This window comes from Erpetoichthys calabaricus, chromosome 11 (assembly GCF_900747795.2).
Source record: "Erpetoichthys calabaricus chromosome 11, fErpCal1.3, whole genome shotgun sequence".
Taxonomy (NCBI): Eukaryota; Metazoa; Chordata; class Cladistia; order Polypteriformes; family Polypteridae; genus Erpetoichthys; species Erpetoichthys calabaricus.
The window spans coordinates 37,791,329-37,815,421 of record NC_041404.2 but is presented as its reverse complement, the minus strand read 5'-3'; the positions used below and the strand labels follow the sequence as shown (position 1 = coordinate 37,815,421).

General features: G+C 37.7%; 1 protein-coding gene across 7 annotated transcripts in view; it reads left to right on the top strand.

Moving 5' to 3' along the window:
* The window catches only part of fam13b (family with sequence similarity 13 member B), a 128,937-nt gene that overhangs the window by 77,652 nt on the left and 27,192 nt on the right, over positions 1 to 24,093 (top strand). For 4 of the 7 annotated variants that reach the window (XM_028812962.2, XM_028812963.2, XM_028812961.2 and 1 more), the window contains exons 10-14: positions 2,694 to 2,844; positions 3,058 to 3,099; positions 6,206 to 6,312; positions 8,096 to 8,150; positions 23,182 to 23,302. In XM_028812962.2, the coding sequence (XP_028668795.1) occupies positions 2,694 to 2,844; positions 3,058 to 3,099; positions 6,206 to 6,312; positions 8,096 to 8,150; positions 23,182 to 23,302 (476 nt within the window). The remainder of the gene's footprint in view (positions 1 to 2,693; positions 2,845 to 3,057; positions 3,100 to 6,205; positions 6,313 to 8,095; positions 8,151 to 23,181; positions 23,303 to 24,093) is intronic. The other 3 variants (XM_028812964.2, XM_028812965.2, XM_028812967.2) reach the window with 3 other exon arrangements.

The window sequence follows — 24,093 nt, the reverse complement described above, 5'->3', positions numbered from 1 at the left end:
TACAAGGGGACATAAATTTTTGCACAGCCAGTTTTTCACATTTGATTTAATTTCATACAACTAAATACTGCTTCACTAAAAATCTTTGTTCGGAAAACACCCCAGTTCTCCGATGTTCCTGGGAAATGAAAGACATACCACTGTTATCTTTTTTGTTGAAAGTAGAGTGAATTATTATGTAGACTTTTTCGTATAACTGTATATAAGAAGAATTTGGGATTTGCCAGTATTATTTACACATTTTTGGGAGTCACTGCACAAGTAAGAGATTTTTTGTAGTGTGTCATTACTCTTTTTGTGTTGTAGAGGAACAGTCATCGCTGGATTCTTATTAAGTAAATTTTATTGTGAACGTAGGGCTCTGCCAAGCAAAACAACAGGGTTATGATTCAATTAATGCTTTGAGAATTGATGTAGTATTGTGAATGAGGACAAACATATGGTGTATTAGGAATGTCATCTCATTATATGCAGCTTAATTCAGGCTAATACAATAGTCATTTGAGGTGTGATTGTTATTTAGATTATAGGAGGACGACGACGAACCTCAGTGCCTTCAAAACTTTAGACAGAATATACTTATAGGAGTAGCTGGCCAGAATCAAGTTTTTAAACATCAAAGCAATGCAGGCAGTGATCTTGTATTATGTGACTGTGTTGGTTAATTAGTTGATATTGTTAAAGATAAAACTTAAGGACATTTTATTAATTTCATAACTAAATAGATGATATGTGCACAGATTTAGAAACATGTTTCAGAAATATACATCAGCGATTCCATCCCTTTATTAAGTGATTTATGCAGTTCAGGATCTTGGAGACCTGGGCCCATCTTGGCATTATTGGACACCAGGTGAGAACTGCATACAACCATGCACTCACCCACACTCACACAAGGCCAGTTGAAAATCAGCCTAATAGGCATGGTTCCAGTTAATCTAGTTTAATCCTACAATGTCTGATGGTGTTGAAAGTAAAGAGAAAAAACACAATTGGTTTTTCAGAAAGAAGAAATGTCAAATGGTGAAGTTGAAGAGTGGTCATCGTGAATTCATATGTGCTTGGTGCATTATTTTACAAAGAAACGTACATTTTGGGTCATTAGATTTTTTTTTAAATCATCTAGTATTTTTCAGTACAGACCCAACTTATTGGATGCTTGAGGGTAACTGGAACAAAGCTAAAGTTAAAAAAAAAAAAAAAGTTTAAAAAAAAAAAAAAAAAAGTGAAGTAAAAAGGAAGTTTGAATGTATTGATATGTGTATGTTAGTGGTTTTGTGAAATAATATCAATCAGTCCAGAATTTTGTGAATGAGCCAAGTCATGTACTGCCACACTGAAAGTACTGTTAAAATCCTTTCAATATTCTTAAAATTTTCTTTTTAAACGGTGATCAAGCAGCTATCAGAAGTGACATTAGACATTACCATCACTAGTTAAAAAACCCAACAAGAGGAAAACTTGTACCTGAACCCAAGGCTCTCCATATACCCACACTGTAAAACAATACCAGTTTTTTACAGTACATAGGTTACCCCATTAGTATAAGAAGGCAAAAAGGGAGTTCTAGCATAGCTTTATTGAAATTAGAGTATAACTCAAAATTGGGCAATACCTTCCCAAAATAGAGGAAGGAACCATACCGGGCTCAACTTTTAAATGTAACCCAGCGAAGACCATACAAAACAACAAGTTTAATATGAAATGTTTCACTTTGATTGCAAAAACTGTTGCTGCACGTTCCACTTGGATATGTGGTTCCACATGTCCCAATGTAGGCTTTTTTTTTATTATTATTATTTTAAAAAAAAATTTGGATGTGAACGCCAGTAGGCTTTGCGCCCTAGGAACTAAGTTACCCAAACTATTCTATAACATTTCAATAATTATTTACCGTTCTGATTCTGATCTTTTTGATCAAAAAATAGGTCATTATGATAGCAATTGACGAGAAGAATTCATAATTAATTGCAGAATTACTGTATTTGAGGGCTCCTCTAGAGTGCTCTTGAACGATTTGGCTCAAGAACTAATCTGCACATCATCATGTCGTAACAGGCTTAAGTTTCGAGTTTAATAGTTTTCCGTCCAGCCATTTTAGCACTAGACCATCCTCCAGAAACAGTGGCACACAGACAAACACACACACATAATCAAGATACCGATGTTTTCGGTATCGGGGGACCCTAAAACGCAGAGATCCATCGAAAACTGGAGATATACATTTTTGATGAATCTAAAGCTTTTGCTCCTCCACCCATAGACGATAGGTTATGGTGGGGGAGAGTGCAAAGCAAAAAGCAGGAAAGAGAATTAAAATGCAGCTTTGCTGCCAAAATCACAGCGACAGATAAGAATGTAGGGTGACTGCATGAATCAACACATACTGTATGTATCTTGTGTTTATGGCCTGATCCTCTTATTGTATATTGGAAAGGGCTTCATCAGCTGCATTGTCATCAAAGTAAAAATTGATAAGGAATAACATTCCTTCCTAAACAACATTGTTGCTAGCCTGATTTGCACTTCCAACATCAACATCGGGTTGCTTTAGATACAAGGTTAAAGATCTAGCTTTATTTGATAATATACAGTACAGTCATAAGAACATTAGTCTTTGACTTATTATTTAGATAACCCTTAACTATTAATATTGCCTGGTAACATTAAATAATATTACTGTATGTTATTAGGGAGAACAACACTGCAGAGAATCCCATAAGCCCAGAAAAGAAAAATGAGGACAACTACATGGAAGTAAATGTACTAGCTCAAGATCTGCTTTCAAACCACATATTTTGCAGTTCAGTTTGTCCAGTGGTGACTGTGGAGGAATATGACAAGGTAAGATTTCAATTTTGGAAAAGAGCTATGTATAAGAAATTTTGAATGAAATAATACTCTGGTCTAGGACGGCTTAAGAGCTGACAGACATCAGAGCATCAAACTTTATCACTAAGATAACATTGACTGTGGTGTCTTTTAAAATATAAATAATCATTAGGTTTCTGATTTAGTTTAGCTTAATTAACAGTTTTAATTTAATTTATTTACAAGGGAACCTGGTTGACAAGATGTTACCAATCAAAAATCAAGAAGGTACTGAATTTATTATTAATATACTACCTATTATATTTTTTCAATTAGTCTATTATAAGTCTAAATTAACCAGAAACGGTTTTATGCTGTGTAGTTGTCAACATACACTAAGTAACCACTTTATTTTGTACTGGTTATTAATGCTAAAATCCTGCTCCTCCAAATAGCCAATCATTTAGCAATCCGTGTATGTACAGTATGTAGCATGCATACTGATCCAAAATGTTTATTTGTTGCTCAACCCAACATTAGAATATGCAAGACACTTTATCTGCTTGACTAACTGAGGAGCGATAGTTGGTGCAAGACATCTCTGTGACAGTAGTTTTTGATAAATGAGGTTAACAAATAATGGCCAGCCTCATGCAAGCTGACAGACAACAAATACTGAAATAACTGCTCTTTACAGCAGTATGTACAAAAAGGGATACCCGAATACACAACAGCAGATAGGTAGGAGGCAGATTATCAATACTTGGTTCCACTTATATTAGTTAAGAACAGAAAGATGTGACTCTAGTAGGCAGGCTGTCAGTAAACTGGGTGACTGAAGAGTAGAAAAATGTTCCATGCTTCAGCAAAATGTTTTGTTGTAAGATGCAGATGGTCGGGTCTCAATTTGTGGTTAACAGAATGGATCAGTGGTACAGGCTGGTGGTAATCATGTAATGGTGTATGGAAGACATTTATGCAAACATTAGGCTTCTTAATACCAACTGAGCTTTATTGGAATACCACAGTGTAACTGAGTATTGTTGCTGACCATGTCCATTTCTTTATGGTCACAATCTACTAAACAGATACTTCCAGCAAAATGATGTGCCATTTCTCTAAGCTCCTGTTTTCTTAGGCTTTTCCACAAATATGGCAGTGACTTCAGTTTTTTCACTGGCCTGCAAAATCTCCAAATCTCAGTCTAATTGAGTATTTTTAGTTTACAGTATGCAAAGGTAACTGAAAAGGCCTACTAGATAGGTGCGCCTGATAATGCCACCACTGAGTAAGTTAGGATGTAATAGCAAGGAGTGCTTCATGTTTCTTTATTGTTTTAAGAAAATTCATTATGTTAAAGGAATTCATTTTAAATTTAGGCATTGCTCAATGACTGTGGGATTTGAAGTTTTAAGTTCTTTTTTTCTTCATAAACTTTCGTTATGTTGAAGATACTTATTTCATTATAATAAACCTGTATTCTATGTAGATTCACATACATAAACAGGACATTTAACAGTACCTGGATGGAGAGCTACATAAAACAATATTTTGGACAAATAAAATTGAAATTTTTAGAAAGGTACATTAAGATGTGTTGCACAGGGGTTCCACCTTCCTGTTTATCCTATACATTTCAGACTTTAGATACAATAGCGAATTATGTCATCTATAGAAATTTTCTGACAACACAGCCATAGTTTAGTATATACAAATACCTTGGAGTGCATTTGAATGGTAGCCTTGAGTGGAGTACCAACATGGAGGTTTAGGTCGTTTGGTATATGCTGGCCACTTTTACATGTTTGCTATCATTCTGTAGTGATAAGTGTTTATTTCTGTGCAATAGTGTACCTGGGAAATGGCAATTGACGCCAACAGACTAAATAATGTGGTCAGATAGGCTAGTTCAGCGAGCCCAATATGACTCTCAACATTGGAGGAACTGGTATAGTAGAGGTCACTCAGGAAGCTGCTGACTATCCAGGGCAATGACACTCGCCCCTTGAATGAGGGTTTGGCTAAACAGAGGAGCGCATTTTGTAACACACTGATACAACTCTGTTGCTTCATTGAGCACCATTTAAGGTAGTTTTACCCTCCGCTAAAATGCTTTATAATAATTTGACCCTTGGCCTATTGTTTTCTGTTTGCTAAAAGGTACTGATCTTATCTAGCAGACATCCTAACAGACCTCGTGGCCATGTGCAATATACTATGCTAGTGACAATCCTGTACTATGAAATTGTAACTTTTAAGTATTTCAATTCTAATCACTTTACACTTAGTAAATGCCTACATTTTGTTAATCTAATTACAGTTAATTAATGTTATATGTGTATGTGTACCTTGTTAGCATACCTAAGATTATTATAGTCCCCATTATGTGCATGCTTGTGCCTTTTTTGTCTGCTGCTGTAACCCTACAATTTCCTTTGTGATTATTTAATAAAGTGTCTGTCTATCCTTCCTCCAGTTCTATTATCCACCTTAATGTGTGTGTGTATCTGGGTATCCATTGAGTTTCTAAGGTTAGGCATAAAAAATTTAAAATGGGCAAAATATATAGAAGAGTCAAAAATTATGATAAAAATACCAAATAAAGATCTAAAAATAAGAAAATTTGTCTTATCAGCCTATTCTATTGTCCTACATTATATGGTGACAACTACATGTAGTAGTGACTTTCTTGCACCCGCACATGCCACATGAGAGATTTATAGTTGAAATGGTAATGCATGATAGATTGGTGGGCAGTGGATGAGTGAAATTAAAGATAAATCGACACGCACGTCAGGAAACCAACACTCCGACATGTCTAGGCTACTGAGTCACTAAACCAGGCCAATGCAGTAGTGACCACAGCACATTTTCTCAGCAAAACACTTCAACTACAAGAGTGGTCAGTTCAACAAGTAATGCTGAGAGGAAGCGTTACAAACAGATGACTCTATCTGAAGAGGAAAAATCCCACCGCGAGGGAAAGGCATCTGGTGCGTATTATTATACCAGACTAAATGGCAACCCATGTACCAAATAAAAAACATGAGGTGTACGTTGATTACTTAGATTTCAACCTGTCTTAGACAGGTAGTTCAATTAGTTCCGGTAATAATGTTTCACTCCAAAAATTGCCTGTAATCAAAAAGTGAACACCATTTTCATTATAAAAAAAACCTGTATTAATGTGTTAAACTGCTGGAATAAAAACATTTCTGATTTTTTCAGTCCAGTTTCTACAATAAAAGTTCACATTTTGTTGTTGCATTATTTAGACTTCAGAAAAACAAAATAAAAATTAACATTAAAGGAAAAAAGATCTACTAAAACCTGTATGTTCCACTGTATTTCTGTTTTTACCAACTCATATTTTCCCCTCTTCTTGTGTTACCAGCAAGCTGAAAACCTCTCCTGTCTAACTCTTGATCAACAGGAAGATAGTGCCATTGAACTAAGTAGCACAGTATTGGTTGATGCAGAAAACAATCTCAACAAAGCAAGGTTTGTATCAAGACTTTTATGTATAAAATAGTGCAAGCCTATAGTAGGTGCTCCATCAATTTTTGTCAAAAACAAACTTACATTGTAAGGTAGAAATCTTATATGAAAAATGCAAAGTTCTCACCTCTTCAATTTACATTTAAAAATTCCTCCAAATCAAGGACTGGAGATCAGAAACTATGAGGACAGATAGAAGAAGCTGAATCTTTTCATCCTTAGGAAATGTGGATTAAAAAGAGAGAAGATTCAAGCAGGTGAAATTATGGTTCTAATAATTAAGGTTCTTGTGATTTATTACTTGGATTTAGGTTATTGAGGGAAGGCATGAAATTAACAAGCTATATTGGACTGTGTGGCCAGTTATCAAAATTTTTCTTAAATTCCTAAAATATCATTTTTTAATAGTCCTCATTTTTACCATATCTACTAAATAAGTAAAATTACATTTGTATTTATAAATATTTTATCAGATTTGAGGCATCTGCTTTTGTCTGTTGGTCAACTCTGTGGACACTAGTCCATCACAGGAGATGTTGTCTCTGTCACACACACACACACACACGTGTCCACACTCACTCATATTGGTTCAAGTTATATTTCGCAATCAATCTTATCTGCTAGTGTTTGGACTGTGGTAGAAAACTGCAGAGAATTCCAGAGAAAAAATAACTTGTTTAAGCAGAAAATGCAAACTCCAAGATGATGGGAGAGTTATGAACATAAAGTATTCTCTTCATCATAGAAAGAATTTTTTCCCAGTGGACATAATCAGAATGTTTAACAGATAAGACATGTAGTCAAAACAATTGGCAGCACTACTTTGGCCTATTGTAACCAACTATACTTAAGTAAATGAGTAAGCCCTGCATTGAACTTTAATTCCGTTCAGGATTAGTTCCTGCCTTGTGGCTGTTGTTTCTTTCTTAGGAGTCCTGCTCCTAATAAATATAAGTGGAATATGCGTGCAATTCCATACAAATGGAGACCAGGTTTGCAATCGAAGCCTTGTCCCTGGTGCTATGAGTCAGTAGCAGTAGCTAATGTACTGTGCCACCACAAGTTAAAAACATAGAATAAAATTTTTAAAAGCAATTCACTATATCAGACTGATGTTATTTATGCATGTTGAAACAGTGAAAATGGCACTTCTCATTCATCATTTCAATATTCTTAATAGTTTGCTTTCTGTTTAAAATGACTTTTCCAATAGAAGGAATTTTAAAATCCCTTTCTATGAAAAGGAGCAGTCCTTTAAATTTGACTATCAACTTTTAAGACATCTTCACATGCAGAGAAACTTTCATTTAACAATCCTATAGTGCTTTTAAAATTTCACCAAAAAAAACTAAATTTTTAAGGTGTCTAAATGTTTTTGATAGTAGAAATACAATTCAGGATGTTCTTTAGGTCATAAATATACTTTTGTTGTAAGCTATGGATTTTTAAAACAGTATAAGGTAATATGTCCGAAATGTGGAAATCTGCTTTTAGTTTTAAGTTAAATAGCTTGTTATTGCTCTCTTTATGTTTAAAATTGATAATTTAATATTACTGCAGTTGTAATTATTTTTCAGCTGACTAACATTTACAGCTCCAATATACTGGTTGTGTGTTGCCACTGCTCTTTTCTAGATAGTTATGTATTTTGTTATGTATAACATGTAATAATGTGGCCTTTTATTTAAATCTAGTACTGGCCAAAATTCTAAAACCTATTTGATACAATACAAAACTATTCCTTAAATGTTTGTAAATCATACCAATGGTTATTTTTTCATTTTAGACCAGAAGAATGTATTGTACCTGAAGACAACAGCATCTCTGAAATAATAACTTTTGTAAGTAAATACTTGTTTTTTCAACTTTTGACACAAAGTATTGAGCTCACTAATTTTTACACATTGGAAATTTTTAGCGCATTCATTAGAAAATATACTCAATGTTATAGTAGTCCATCACATACATTCTGTTATTTGAGTAACTTCAGATAGTTATGAATTTCTTGTTAAGACAAGAATGAACCGTGTACTACTTTAGATAGTCTCTAGATTGTCACTTTCTCCCAACTGAAATGCAAATGCTTTTAAAATAAATTGGTTGAAACAGAAGTCCATTCAATTCTGTCATGGCTTCTAATAGGAGTGCAAGATTACTACAAAATTCATAATTGACCATAATTGTCTTAATATTATAATTGCAATTATTAATTTTGATTATTACTACAACAATAAAAATTGTTAATGTTAAATTATCAGACACTTGAGTTGTTGAAAAATTGCAAATTTAGCGTTTAAAATGTTTCGTTTATTTTTTTACAATAATAATATGGCATACCTGTTAAAAGTATTTGTCACTGTTATTGTAATTCATTAAATACAGTAAATTACTGATATTTAAATAATTATATTTTTTAAGTAATTGTTACTTTTGGAAAACCTACCTTCACCATTCAAAAATGTAAAATGTGCTAATGTTGAATTGGGGTACAGTGAAAGTTGCAAATATATGTAAGATCAAAACAGATTAATACCATCGTAAATGACAGGAAGTTAATGTAATCTAGAGGTCTGCACAGTACCGATTTTGGCCATGGTTTCTTCCCACTTCTGGCTGGTGCTGACGAAATGTCATCCTGGGTCCACAAGATGTTCCATTCCTCTCCCAACCACATTCTCTCTTTTTCCTTTAAATGGAACTTGAATTGGACTTAAAACCTAAGTGGGGTATTAAAACATCAGACTATAAGGGGGTGGGAAAGGGGATAACACAAGTGAAAAATCTTCTTATGACTGATTTTTTGCAATACAATCAGAGTTGATCTACAGTAATCCCTCCTCCATCGCGGGGGTTGCGTTCCAGAGCCACCCGCGAAATAAGAAAATCCGCGAAGTAGAAACCATATGTTTATATGGTTATTTTTATATTGTCATGCTTGGGTCACAGATTTGCGCAGAAACACAGGAGGTTGTAGAGAGACAGGAACGTTATTCAAACACTGCAAACAAACATTTGTCTCTTTTTCAAAAGTTTAAACTGTGCTCCATGACAAGACAGAGATGACAGTTCTGTCTCACAATTAAAAGAATGCAAACATATCTTCCTCTTCAAAGGAGCAAACAAATCAATAGGGCTGTTTGGTTTTTAAGTATGCGAAGCACCGCGGCACAAAGCTGTTGAAGGCGGCAGCTCACACTCCCTCCATCAGGAGCAGAGAGAGACAGATAAAAAAATCAATACGTGCCCTTCGTGCTTTTAAGTATGTGAAGCACCGTGCAGCATGTCACTTCACGAAGCAGCTGCACAGAAGGTAGCCAACGTGAAGATAATCTTTCAGCATTTTTAGACGAGCGTCCGTATCGTCTAGGTGTGCGAACAGCCCCCCTGCTCAATCCCCCTACGTCAGGATCAGAAAAAGTCAGCGCAAGAGAGAGAGAGAGAAAAGTAAGCTGGGTAGCTTCTCAGCCATCTGCCAATAGCGTCCCTTGTATGAAATCAACTGGGCAAACCAACTGAGGAAGCATGTACCAGAAATTAAAAGACCCATTGTCCGCAGAAATCCGCGAACCAGCAAAAAATCCGCGATATATATTTAAATATGCTTACATATAAAATCTGCGATAGAGTGAAGCCGTGAAAGGCGAAGCGCGATATAGCGAGGGATCACTGTATTATCTTTTTCAAAAAATAATTGAATGAAGAATAGAAAAATGGTGACCAGGTATCCTGTTATTCTTGACAATGTTCTGTTTTTGAGACTTGCAAGAAATGATCCAGGATTTTGTCTTGATCGTTACTTAAACTGTATAAATAAACTGTATAGGTCTCCACCTGTAGATGTACAGATTTTGTCTAATCCATATGTGACATGTGTGCATCTTGGAGTCAGTACAACTTGTGTACAATGCAGAGTTTGTTTAAAGAAAAGCAGAAATGTAGTTTTGACTCTGATATCCAGAAAGGCTGAGAAGAGCAACGTTACCATTCAGGAACAAGCTGTAATTACAAAACGTTCCAACAAAGCAAACGTGCACATCTACAGACAAGTAAAATAATTAAAATAATAATAATGCCCAGGCTTTCAATGAGACCATAACTAGTAGGAAGCTGAATATGTGATCAGGAAAGCTTGTATATGTTACTTAAAGCTCATGTTCCCTCTGAAGAAAAATAAGTAAAGACCAATATTGTAAATGAAGGCATGTATCAAGTTTCAGTTATATCCCTGCCCTCATCCTCTTCTTTAAATAACAAAATCTGGTCACCCTAATAGCTAGATAAACCTGCTTAGGCATATGTACTGCTAGTACAGGGGTGGGCAAACTACGGCCCGCGGGCCAAATCGGGCCCGTTGGTCTTTTTAATCCAGCCCGCCGAAGATTGGTACAAAATGGCCCAAATCAAGTCATATCATAATTATGACTGCATTCCTTTGACCTTGTCCTGTAATGCCTGGCGTTCCACCAGTTGGCGCATTAGGCGCAGTGATACATTGACTTGATTTTGCGGAGCCCAGGTTACTCTCTGTTATTACTCTGCTACTGCTCTGACCCCATCTGCAACAATGAGTGGGCCAAAGAAAAGAAAAGTCAACAGTGAGTGCCGAGTGTTTAATAAGGAATGGACAACTAAATACTTTTTCTCTGAAGTCCGGTCAAAGGCTGTATGTCTTATTTGTCAAGAAACTGTTACGGTTTTAAAGGAATACAACATCAGCCGTCACTTTTCCAACAAGCATGCTAATTACGCTAAAAACCAGTCAACGCAAGAACGGACGGCTACTGCTCAGAGGTTGCCAGCTAGTTTGCAGGCTCAGCAAAACACCTTTATCCAACAAACTGCCATCCAAGAATCAAGCACGAAGGCAAGTTATGTGCTGGCATTCAAATTAGCAAAGACCAGCAAGCTTTTCTCCGAAGGGGAGTTTCACAAAGAGTGCATGGTAGAGACAGCAGGTATCCTGTGTCCTGAGAGCAAGAACAAATTTGAAAAAATTAGCTTATCACGCAAGACAGTGACTCGCCGTGTTGAGCTAATTGACGAAGTTAAACAAAAAAGCGGAGTCATTTACATTATGTTCCTTGACACTGGACGAGAGTAATGACATAAAGGACACCGCTCAGCTTTTAATTTTTATCCGAAGGATTCATGACAATTTTGAGATAACGGAGGAGTTTTTGGCCATGGAATCCCTAAAGGGGAAAACGCGGGGAGAGGACTTGTATGACAGCGTATCGGGGGTCATAAATAGTGTGGAGACTGGCTCGGACACAGACAGGCAGACACGTTCATGTCACCCAACACACGTTTATTATACATTATATTTATAGTTTAATTGCACAAACCCAGTGCACAAAGCACCAATCACCCCTTTTAAAGTCCTGGCCACAACACAATGCCTTTCTCTTCCTGGTCCGCCTCCACTCCTCTCCAACACGCTTTGTCTCCTTCCTCCCGACTCTCGCCCTGACTGGAGGGAGGCGGCCCCTTTTATATGCCCCGGATGGGCTCCAGGTGCATCATTAGGGCCTCCGTGGCCACACCCCTGTGTGGCGGAAGCTCCCAAGGTGTTTCCGGAAGTCCACCAGGTGCTTTCAGGTTTCTTCCCCCCAGCACTTCCCGGTGTGGCGGAAGTACTGAGGGCCAACACTCCCAAGGCATTGGGGCGCCCTCTGGCGGTGACCACGGGCCCCCACAGGGCTGAGCTTCCAAGCTCCGTACCCGCGGTCCCCAAAGCCACCAGGGTGGACGCCCTCTCGTGTCCTGGAGGAGGCACAAGCCCTCCTCCTAGGCGTCCCGGCCGGGCATGGATGCCCGCCGGGCACCACAATAGGCACAAGCTACCATGGAGTACGCTCGCCAACGTTACCACTAATGGATCGCCAAATCTGACTGGAAAAAACATTGGGTTGCTCAAAAGAATCCAGGAGAGGGTGACGGAGGACAACCCTGAGCAGGAGGTAATTTTCTTACACTGCCTAATCCACCAGGAAGCACTGTGTAAATCCGTATTGCAGCATGACTATGTAGTGAAGCCAGTTGTAAAACTCGTTAACTTTTTTCGAGTGAGGGGACTTCAGCATCGTCCGTTTATTAATGAAGAAATTGACGCTGATCACCAGGACTTGCTTTATCACTCCAATGTCCGCTGGTTAAGTTTGGGGAAAGTATGTTGACGAGTGTGGGAGCTCAAACAGGAGATTATGTCATGTTTGGAGCTAATTGAGAAAGCTGACTATTTTCCTGAGCTGAGTGACACAGATTAGCTTTGTTATTTAGCTTTTGCTGTGGACATACTGACACACATGAATAAGCTGAACGTGAAGCTACAAGGGAAATACCAGTTTGTGCATGAAATGTACACAAACGTCAGAGCCTTCAAAACCAAGCTAGCTTTATTCTCAAAGCAAATGTCAAACAACTCATTCGCTCATTTCCCCACACTGGCTACGCTGAAAGAGGCCCCTCGACTTGTGAAAAAATATAGGAAATCACTGGACGACCTGCATGGAGAATTCTGCCGTCTGTTCTCTGATTTTGGAAAAATTTACAAGCCACTTCAGCTGGTGTCATGTCCCTTCACACAGGACCCTGAAACGGCGCCACAGGAGTTGCAGTTGGAACTGATTGATCTCCAGTGTGACACCATCTTAAAGGAGAAGTTCAACTCTCTTAAACTGGATGAATTTTATGCTTCATTAAGCGCAGCCAAATTTCCAAACGTCCAGAAGATGGCACAGAGGATTCTGGTGGTGTTTGGCTCTACGTATGTGGGTGAACAGACTTTTATTGTGATGAACACTAACAAAGCACCCCACAGATCCCACTTGAGCGATGAACACCTCAGATCTTTTCTGAAAATTGCCACAACAAAACTAACACCAGACTTCGATGCACTGGCAAAAAAGTGTGATCAACAACACTGTTCCCACTAAAAGTGAATGTAAATATTAACACTGTAATGCCTTTTTTATGTTTATGCTTGATATGTATGCATCTAGTGCTGGCCTGGCCCGTCTGTCAAATGTTAAAAGTCAATGTAGCCCCTGAGCCAAAAAGTTTGCCCACCCCTGTGCTAGTAGGTCCAAAATTGTTCTCTTTATCATGTATAAAGACTAAAAATTAGAGTCTTTCACAAATTTTAAAATATGGTGCTCCTTATGTAAATGCTACCAGTAATTGGCAGAGAATGGCAAAATTGTTTTATTTTGTATTTGCATTTCTGTTTTTTAGCTTTTGCCAGTCAAGACTAGGTAGTAAAAACCAACAATGATCTGCAAACAGCCTGGCATTATTTACAGTGTTAGTGGTTGAAACTGTAATTTAAAACAAAGCCGGGATTGTGCCATAATGCTTCAGCCACATGACTTTATTCCATTCAAAAGTGGCTTTGCAGCAACTTCTGTTCTTCACCCTCTACCCAAGCATGAGGAACAGACCCATCTCATTTGAAGGCACTGAATATAAAAAGCCACCAAAGAAGCAGTATGGATGGTGTTCCTTTCATTGCATTTTAAATCATCATCATAGGGCTGATTTCTGCCTTCTGTTCTACAGTTAGGTCCATAAATATTTGGACAGAGACAACTTTTTTCTAATTTTGGTTCTGTACATTACCACAATGAATTTTAAATGAAACAACTCAGATGCAGTTGAAGTGCAGACTTTCAGCTTTAATTCAGTGGGGTGAACAAAACGATTGCATAAAAATGTGAGGCAACTAAAGCATTTTTTAACACAATCCCTTCATTTCAGGGGCTCAAAAGTAATTGGACAATTGACTCAAAGGCTGTTTCATGGGCAGGTGTGGGCAAGTCCGTCATTATCAATTAAGCAGATAAAAGGCCTGGAGTTGATTTGAGGTGTGGTGCTTGCATGTGGGAGATTTTGTTGTGAACAGACAACATGCGGTCAAAGGAGCTCTCCATGCAGGTAAAAGAAGCCATCCTTAAGCTGCAAAAACGGAAAAAACCCATCGGAGAAATTGCTACAATATTATGAGTGGCAAAATCTACAGTTTGGTACATCCTGAGAAAGAAAGCAAGCACTGGTGAACTCAGCAACGCAAAAAGACCTGGACGTCCACGGAAGACAACAGTGGTGGATGATCGCAGAATCATTTACATGGTGAAGAGAAACCCCTTCACAACAGCCAACCAAGTGAACAACACTCTCCAGGGGGTAGGCGTATCGATATCCAAGTCTACCATAAAGAGAAGACTGCATGAAAGTAAATAAAGAGGGTGCACTGCAAGGTGCAAGCCACTCATAAGCCTCAAGAATAGAAAGGCTAGATTGGACTTTGCTAAAGAACATCTAAAAAAGCCAGCACAGTTCTGGAAAAACATTCTTTGGACAGATGAAACCAAGATCAACCTCTACCAGAATGATGGCAAGAAAAAAGTTATGGAGAAGGCGTGGAACAGCTCATTATCCAAAGCATACCACATCATCTGTAAAACACGGTGGAAGCAGTGTGATGGCTTGGGCGTGCATGGCTGCCAGTGGCACTGGGACACTAGTGTTTATTAATGATGTGACACAGGACAGAAGCAGCTGAATGAATTCCAAGGTGTTCAGAGACATACTATCTGCTCAAATCCAGCTAAATGCAGTCAAATTGATTGTTCGGCGTTTCATGATACAGATGGATAATGACTCAAAACATACAGCCAAAGCAACCCAGGAGTTTATTAAAGCAAAGAAGTGGAAAATTCTTGAATGGCCAAGTCAGTCACCTGATCTTAACCCAATTGAGCATGCATTTCACTTGTTGAAGACTAAACTTCAGACAGAAAGGCCCATAAACAAACAGCAACTGAAAGCCGCTGCAGTAAAGGCCTGGCAGAGCATTAAAAAGGAGGAAACCCAGCACCTGGTGATGTCCATGAATTCAAGACTTCAGGCTATCATTGCCAGCAAAGGGTTTTCAACCAAGTATTAGAAATGAACATTTTATTTCCAGTTATTTAATTTGTCCAATTACTTTTGAGCCCCTGAAATGAAGGGATTGTGTTAAAAAAATGCTTTAGTTGCCTGACATTTTTATGCAATCGTTTTGTTCACCCCACTGAATTAAAGCTGAAAGTCTGCACTTCAACTGCATCTGAGTTGTTTCATTTAAAATTCATTGTGGTAATGTACAGAACCAAAATTAGAAAAAATTTGTCTCTGTCCAAATATTTATGGACCTAACTGTAAGTTTTGTCTTCAGGGTTAATTTTTTTCAGCAATTCTATCTGTTCAGTTATAGTTGCTTGCTGAAATGCCTTGATCTTTGTATTTTGAAGCGTCTTTAAATATTTGATAATGTACAGCTTGATGTTAGGATATTCATAGTACAGAAATAAGGAAAATTCATAACACCTACAAATAAGCAACACATGAGTAAAGCTTACTGGCAGCCATTGGGCGGGGGGGGGGGGGGCAAAAATAAGATTAGGTGATGTGAATCTTGTCCTTCTAAGGACAGGAATTAGGGAGAAAGTGAGAGATGCACTGCTTCTAAAGTCATTGGTTGTTAACATTTCCACTGAGAATACAGTCTATGCTTCTACATTGAAACTTTTAATATTAAAATCATGCATGTCATACTCTGTCAGCCCTTTATTCACTCTACTTATGTCTATTAACCAGCTTACATTAATCATCAGTAAACAAGTAGTTAATAAAAGTAGTCCGTTAAAAAGTTTATCAAAATACGTACCAGTAAGTTATGAGATGAAACTTAGAGTACTAGCCAACCCGCGGCTTACCATACGCCGCATAATCAGGCTGGGTTTTTAATCATTTTTAAGCACAGGGAAAAAATGAACATTTGAAAAATCCGGAGGTGAGGGGAAGGACGCCGAAGCCTCACGAAGCATCAACACGTTTGAAGCAATTGTGTCGGAAATCGTATCGAAGCTTCGAAGCATTTAACACTCACCTCTGTAGTGACACTTCCTGGCCATTTTTATTAACGTTACAGAAACTTATGATACACTTCAATGACGTCTGTTAAAACTCGTATTGCTTTTATTTTTTCGCAGCTACATAGTACGGCTGCTTTGCAGTAAGGAGACAGTGGAAGATTGTGGGTTCGCTTCCTGGTTCCTCCTTGTGTGGATAGCAAATTATCCGCGACAAACAGACTATTTTACACGCTGCAAACCAACCCAAGGCGTAGTATACGCCGCTTTTTCAATGTTTTTTAAGCAGAGGGAAAAAAATGAACATTTGTAAAATCCGTAACGCTGCTTTCAGTAAGTACAATGTACACGCGTTTAGTTTGTTGGTGACTTTTTGCCAGCTGTCTTTCCTGGTTTGGGCTGTTTTTGCAGTGTTACCGCTTGTGCATATTAAATCTTGAATTCTTTTGAGTAACTAACTAGCAAAATACCCGCGCTTCGCAGCGGAGAAGTAGTGTGTTAAAGAGGTTATGAAAAAAAAAGGAAACATTTTAAAAATAACGTAACATGATTGTCAATGTAATTGTGTTGTCATTGTTATGAGTGTTGCTGTGTTTTATATATATATAAAATACACACACACACATATAAACATATATATACATATACATATACACATCCACATATCAACATATATATATACACATATATACACACACACACGCTTTATGGGTGATGATTGTTTTACTCTTTTTATCTTTATTTTATTTTATTGTAGAATCAACTCCTATCTGCGCACAGCAGGGCAGCCGTGGGCGGATGCGTATGGTGTATTCACTCCATGTTATCGTGCATTGCGCTGTCAGTGGTATTTTGATAAAAGAATTTGAACAACATATAAGAAGCGTATAAATTATTAAACAGTAAAACATTAACATTTAAGAAGTAAAGTTACATTAAGTACTACTGCAGTGCCTTCGGGTATACCTCATTTTTTGTTTGCGCATTACATGCTTAAATGTATAAATTTTTTGGTGCACCTACCCGAGAACACGCGACATATAACAGAGCGTGGGAGAAGCATGGATTTTAAACACGCGTTGAGTTCATCTGCTGGTCTCCCTCGTGGAATAACTGGTAATGTTTGACTAAAATCTACAGCGAGTTAAACGACATTACCTCCTATTTTTTTTTTTACGATCTGTGAGATCTTGCTTTTTTCGGTTCAAGGCTTCATAAGCTCTTTTATGTTGTATGGTGTACTTATCCCAAACCATCATCTTTGAATGTTGCAAGACTTTCGCCTTGTATGTAGATCGGGGTAATTACATTCATTGCATTCCTAGTCTGAATCACAATCTGATTGTATGGGTGGTTACCTGGCACTGTAGGGTTGCCACCCGTCCTTTAAAATACGGAATCGTGCCGCGTTTGAGAATGAAATTGCGCGTCCCGTTTTGAATCAATACTGGACGGGATTTATCCCGTATTTTTTTTATCATTTTTTTTTTTAAAGCAGCGTCTCATGCAAATCATCCCACACGCATTTTATGAAGATGCCTCCTTTCCTAGTTTTGATTGGGTAATACTTGATGTCATCGTTAGTTTGATTGGTGTTTTTAACTGTCCAGTGAGGAGGGCGTGTCTTTTAAGTACAGTCTGCAAAGTGTTGGCACTGAGATGTGGCGTCAGCGCCATAGTTGAAGCCCCTAACATTGCGGTCAGCAAGTCGGCTAACATCCGCCATGTGCCGTCTTTCAGTTGCGAGAAGCAGATCATAGAATGGTTGAAACTGTTGCCCCTAACGTTGCGCCACGGCGTGTGGTTCGTTTATACCTCGTGTCTTCTCATTAAACTTTTATCTCGTGAATATGTTATTGCAATCCGCAGCGGGAGCGTTTCTATAAACTTAATTTAAACTTACGTTTTACACCGTGCTTTGTTTCCCTTATGAACATGCTTGTATGCTTAACTCGCTCCGTTCTCAATTGTTTAATTAATTTTTTGCTCTTCGCTGTTTGCGGCTGTTCCTCCATTTCCCCCTACTTCGTTCTTTTTATCTCGCGAATATGTTATTGCAATCCTTAACGGGAGCGTTTCAATAAACTGATTGAAAATAGTTTTGCATTTACCTTTTTAGTAAAAGGCGAGCTTTTAAGCCTGAGAAATCACCCCGTAAATGCACACGTTTAATTGGACATGTGTTAATATGTATGGTTACACAGTATTAAAAGACAGTGAACAACGTCAGTTACCTTTGTTCCCGCGTTTGATAAAAGGTGAGCTTTTAAGCCTGACAAATCACCCCGTAAATGCACACGTTTAATTGCACATGTGTTAATATGTATGCTTACACAGTATTAAAAGACAGTCAAAAATTAACGTCATTTACCTTCGTTCCCGCGTGTGACTCGTGCTGTAAATGTCTTCCTTGTTTTTAGTTCACGTGATTACGTAGGAGGCGTGATGACGCGATACGTGACTCCGCCTCCTCCATTACAGTGTATGGACAAAAAATATGTTCCAGTTATGACCATTACGCTTTGAATTTCGAAATGAAACCTGCCTAACTTTTGTAAGTAAGCTGTAAGGAATGAGCCTGCCAAATTTCAGCCTTCCACCTACACGGGAAGTTGGAGAATTAGTGATGAGTGAGTCAGTCAGTGAGTGAGTGAGTGAGTCAGTCAGTCAGTGAGGGCTTTGCCTTTTATTATTATAGATTAACTAACACACACCCACCCACTCAGCTTGTGTGAAAAAAATGCGCCCGTTCTTTCATCATTTTGTTGCAGCAATATACATTGTGTTTTCACTCAGCGCGGAGGTGCGCATTCATCTCGGATTATTACATCCAGCTAATCTGCTACACGACTGCATTTGAAAAACCGACTTATCCCTGATGAGTTTCACCGGCATTAATGATTAGGAATCTGGTTGGAACAAAACCCTGCAGCCACAGGGGTTCAGCAGGACCGAGTTTGGGAAACACCGCTGAACACTCGTGGCTCTTGCCAACTCACGGCGTATCATATGTCGCATAATTATGTATTGATGGGTGAACACTTTCTGAACGACACAGTTGTCCAAACAGAAGTGAAAGTAAAATCGAGACTGGTGCATTCTTTAACTGCATTCTCTGTCTTGTAGCACAGTGGTAGTGTTGCTGCTTTACAGTAAGGAGACTGTGGAAGATTTTTGGTTCGTTTGGGCTGCATTTGCAGTGTTACCGCCTGTGCATATTAAATCTTGAAATCCTTCGAGTAACAAATTAACTAACACCCACCCACACACACACAGCTTGTGTGAAAAAATGCGCCCGTACTTTCATCATTTTGTTGCAGCCTATCAAAGACTTGCTGCCCCCAACTCAAGGTGGCTCAGAGGTCCATGTGTAGCGTACAACAGATGAGCATAAATGACGCCGTTTTTTCGGAGGCGTCGCGTCCCAGTTAGTGGCCGTGGCTCTGTGAGTTGTCGTCGTATCCAATGGTCATAGAGTTGGTGGGCGAGGCTCTTTCCTACTTGTCGGCGGCTTAGTGAATCCATGCCTCTTCCTGCGTGCTTTCATGGGTGTCTTGTTTTGGTGTGCGTGCTTTCATGGGTGTCTTCCCCTTTGGAGGCGACTGTGAATTATATATATATAGACTAGCAAAATACCCGCGCTTCGCAGCGGAGAAGTAGTGTGTTAAAGAGGTTATGAAAAAAAAAAGGAAACATTTTAAAAATAACGTAACATGATTGTCAATGTAATTGTGTTGTCATTGTTATAACTGTTGCTGTCTTTTATATATTATATATTATATATATAATATACACACACACATAAACATTTATATACATATATATACATATCTACATATACACATCTACATATATATACACACATACATAAACACACACATAAGACTTACTGACTGAAACGGGCTTTCATTGACAAATCATGTTACGTTATTTTTAAAATGTTTCCTTTTTTTTCATAACCTCTTTAACACACTACTTCTCCGCTGCGAAGCGCGGGTATTTTGCTAGTATATATATATATATATATATATATATATATATATATATATACACACATACATGCAGTTTTAATAACACAGAAATCAATATAAACATTAACATCATTATCATATGAGAATATGAAGTAATATATAAGAAGCACATTTCATATAAATATAAATTATTAAACAGTAAAATCTTCTTCTGTAATTTGCTACCGTGGCAATTTGTGTGTCTGTCCAGGATTTAAAATGACCTGTAGCTCGCAAACCGTTTCACCTATACACTTGAAATGTGGTACACATATAGTACGTCACGTCTACTATCCGCTTTATGGGTGATGATTGTTTTACTCTTTTTATCTTTATTTTATTTTATTGTAGAATCAACTCCTATCTGCGCACACCAGGGCGGCCGTGGGCGGATGCGTATGGTGTATTCACTCCATGTTATCGTGCATTGCGCTGTCAGTGGTATTTTGATAAAAGAATTTGAACAACATATAAGAAGCGTATAAATTATTAAACAGTAAAACATTAACATTTAAGAAGTAAAGTTACATTAAGTACTAATGCAGTGCCTTCGGGTATACCTCATTTTTTGTTTGCCCATTACATGCTTAAATGTATACATTTTTTGGTGCACCTACCGGAGAACACGCGACATATAACCGAGCGTGGGAGAAGCATGGATTTTAAACACGCCTTGAGTTCATCTGCTGGTCTCCCTCGTGGAATAACTGGTAATGTTTGACTAAAATCTACAGTGAGTAAAACGACATTACCTCCTATTTTTTTTTTTTTACGATCTCTGAGATCTTGCTTTTTTCGGTTCAAGGCTTCATAAGCTCTTTTATGTTGTATGGTGTACTTATCCCAAACCATCATCTTTGAATGTTGCAAGACTTTCGCCTTGTATGTAGATCGGGGTAATTACATTCATTGCATTCCTAGTCTGAATCACAATCTGATTGTATGGGTGGTTACCTGGCACTGTAGGGTTGCCACCCGTCCTTTAAAATACGGAATCGTGCCGCGTTTGAGAATAAAAATTGCACGTCCCGTTTTGAATCAATACTGGACGGGATTTATCCCGTATTTTTTTTTATCATTTTTTTTTTAAAGCAGCGTCTCATGCAAATCATCCCACACGCATTTTATGAAGATGCCTCCTTTCCTACTTTTGATTGGGTAATACTTGATGTCATCGTTAGTTTGATTGGTGTTTTTAACTGTCCAGTGAGGAGGGCGTGTCTTTTAAGTACAGTCTGCAAAGTGTTGGCACTGAGATGTGGCGTCAGCGCCATAGTTGAAGCCCCTAACGTTGCGGTCAGCAAGTCGGCTAACATCCGCCATGTGCTGTCTTTCAGTTGCGAGAAGCAGATCATAGAATGGTTGAAACTGTTGCCCCTAACGTTGCGCCACGGCGTGTGGTTCGTTTATACCTCGTGTCTTCTCATTAAACTTTTATCTCGTGAATATGTTATTGCAATCCGCAGCGGGAGCGTTTCTATAAACTTAATTTAAACTTACGTTTTACACCGTGCTTTGTTTCCCTTATGAACATGCTTGTATGCTTAACTCGCTCCGTTCTCAATTGTTTAATTAATTTTTTGCTCTTCGCTGTTTGCGGCTGTTCCTCCATTTTCCCCTACTTCGTTCTTTTATCTCGCGAATATGTTATTGCAATCCTTAACGGGAGCGTTTCAATAAACTGATTGAAAATAGTTTTGCATTTACCTTTTTAGTAAAAGGCGAGCTTTTAAGCCTGAGAAATCACCCCGTAAATGCACACGTTTAATTGGACATGTGTTAATATGTATGGTTACACAGTATTAAAAGACAGTGAACAACGTCAGTTACCTTTGTTCCCGCGTTTGATAAAAGGTGAGCTTTTAAGCCTGACAAATCACCCCGTAAATGCACACGTTTAATTGCACATGTGTTAATATGTATGCTTACACAGTATTAAAAGACAGTCAAAAATTAACGTCATTTACCTTCGTTCCCGCGTGTGACTCGTGTTGTAAATGTCTTCCTTGTTTTTAGTTCACGTGATTACATAGGAGGCGTGATGACGCAATAAGTTCACGTGATTACGTAGGAGGCGTGATGACGCGATACGTGACTCCGCCTCCTCCATTACAGTGTATGGACAAAAAATATGTTCCAGTTATGACCATTACGCTTTGAATTTCGAAATGAAACCTGCCTAACTTTTGTAAGTAAGCTGTAAGGAATGAGCCTGCCAAATTTCAGCCTTCCACCTACACGGGAAGTTGGAGAATTAGTGATGAGTGAGTCAGTTAGTCAGTCAGTGAGGGCTTTGCCTTTTATTATTATAGATTGATCTTAAAGAGACTTCTTCACTGTTTTGATGAACATATACAAGTATGTTTTTGTTAAATTGGTTCTTATGTTTTGTGTTTGTATTGGTATTTTATTTATATGAGTGCAATCACATCAAGCTGCATGCAATTTACTCTATTACAGCAATATTCATGAATATTCATGAATTAAAAAATTTCTAAAACATTTGCCATTTCTTATAATCCCAGTCATTTATATAAGTTTAGATGATTTAGTTAATAAATTATTAGTTTTCATATCTCTGGCCTGGCATATACAGTGTATTAACTGACATTTTACTACTTGGCCAACGTAATCAGAAGATACCACTTTTTTGGATTAGATACCCATACCTAAATGTTACACACAGATAGGCAACATGAAGCACCTAACACAGACTTTTGGGGTACACAACATTAGACATTATCCTAGTGTGCTGCTTACTTCGTCTTTGCAGAGATTCAAAAATGAAATCTATACACAAAATGACAAGGTACAATATTTGAGCTCCCTGGTGAAGTAATGATTTAGTGTTAAGTTATTTTTGACAAAACCAGGAAATTATTTTTTTATGATTTTGTTGCGAATTACCAAGGTAAATCTTACATGCTTGTTTCTTTTTGTTGATTTTATAGCAGTTCATCACAAAAGAATGCGATATAAATGCAAATTCGAAAACTGTGGATTTACTCTGTCAGTCACTTGGAACCTCTCATTTGGACCTGCGCAGTGTGTTTGAAGAAGTGACACAAGAAGGTAAACAAATGCTTTATATATATATATATATATATATATATATATATATATATATATAAATTTATTTATTTTTAATAATTTGAGCATTTTGAATCAACTTACTGTAGGCTGATATAACACTGTTAAATATTTGATCCATCCTTGTAGACAAGCAGACATACACACAACGGTTTTTATGTACTTGATAGTCAGCAGTCTGCATGCTTAATGTTTGTGTAGAAAGCAGCTTTAACTTGTGCTTTAAAAAACAATTTCATTTTAGTATCTATGTGGTTATTATACTATTCATAAAACAGTATAAAATGTTTAAGTTTGTACACGTTTTTGTAGACATTAGTCTTAATATCAGTGTTAGCATGAAACTTTGAAAGCTTACGGAATTCTTGTTGAAATGTCTATCAGTAAAGTACATTAGACACTAATATCCTGTATCTTTAAAATACATCATTGTATGATTTGATGTGTTACTGGATTACAAATAATGTGTTAGTTTTTGGCAAACTTGCTTGACCAAAATTCACATTTTTTTCCACTAAATATCTTAAAGTCAGTAGTTGTAGGGTGTTTTTCTGTGTTAACCATTATGGATGCAATGAGAAGTCAAGCACAATGACACCTTTTATTGGCTAACTGAACATGTTACAATATACAAGCTTTAGAGTCAACCTGGGCCCTTTCTTCAGGCAGTTTGTAATCAGAAACGTTACAATTACAGACTGCCTGAAGAAGGGGCCTGAGTTGCATTTTGCCAGGCTTCTCATTGTATCTTAAGTCAGAAACTCAGAATTGCT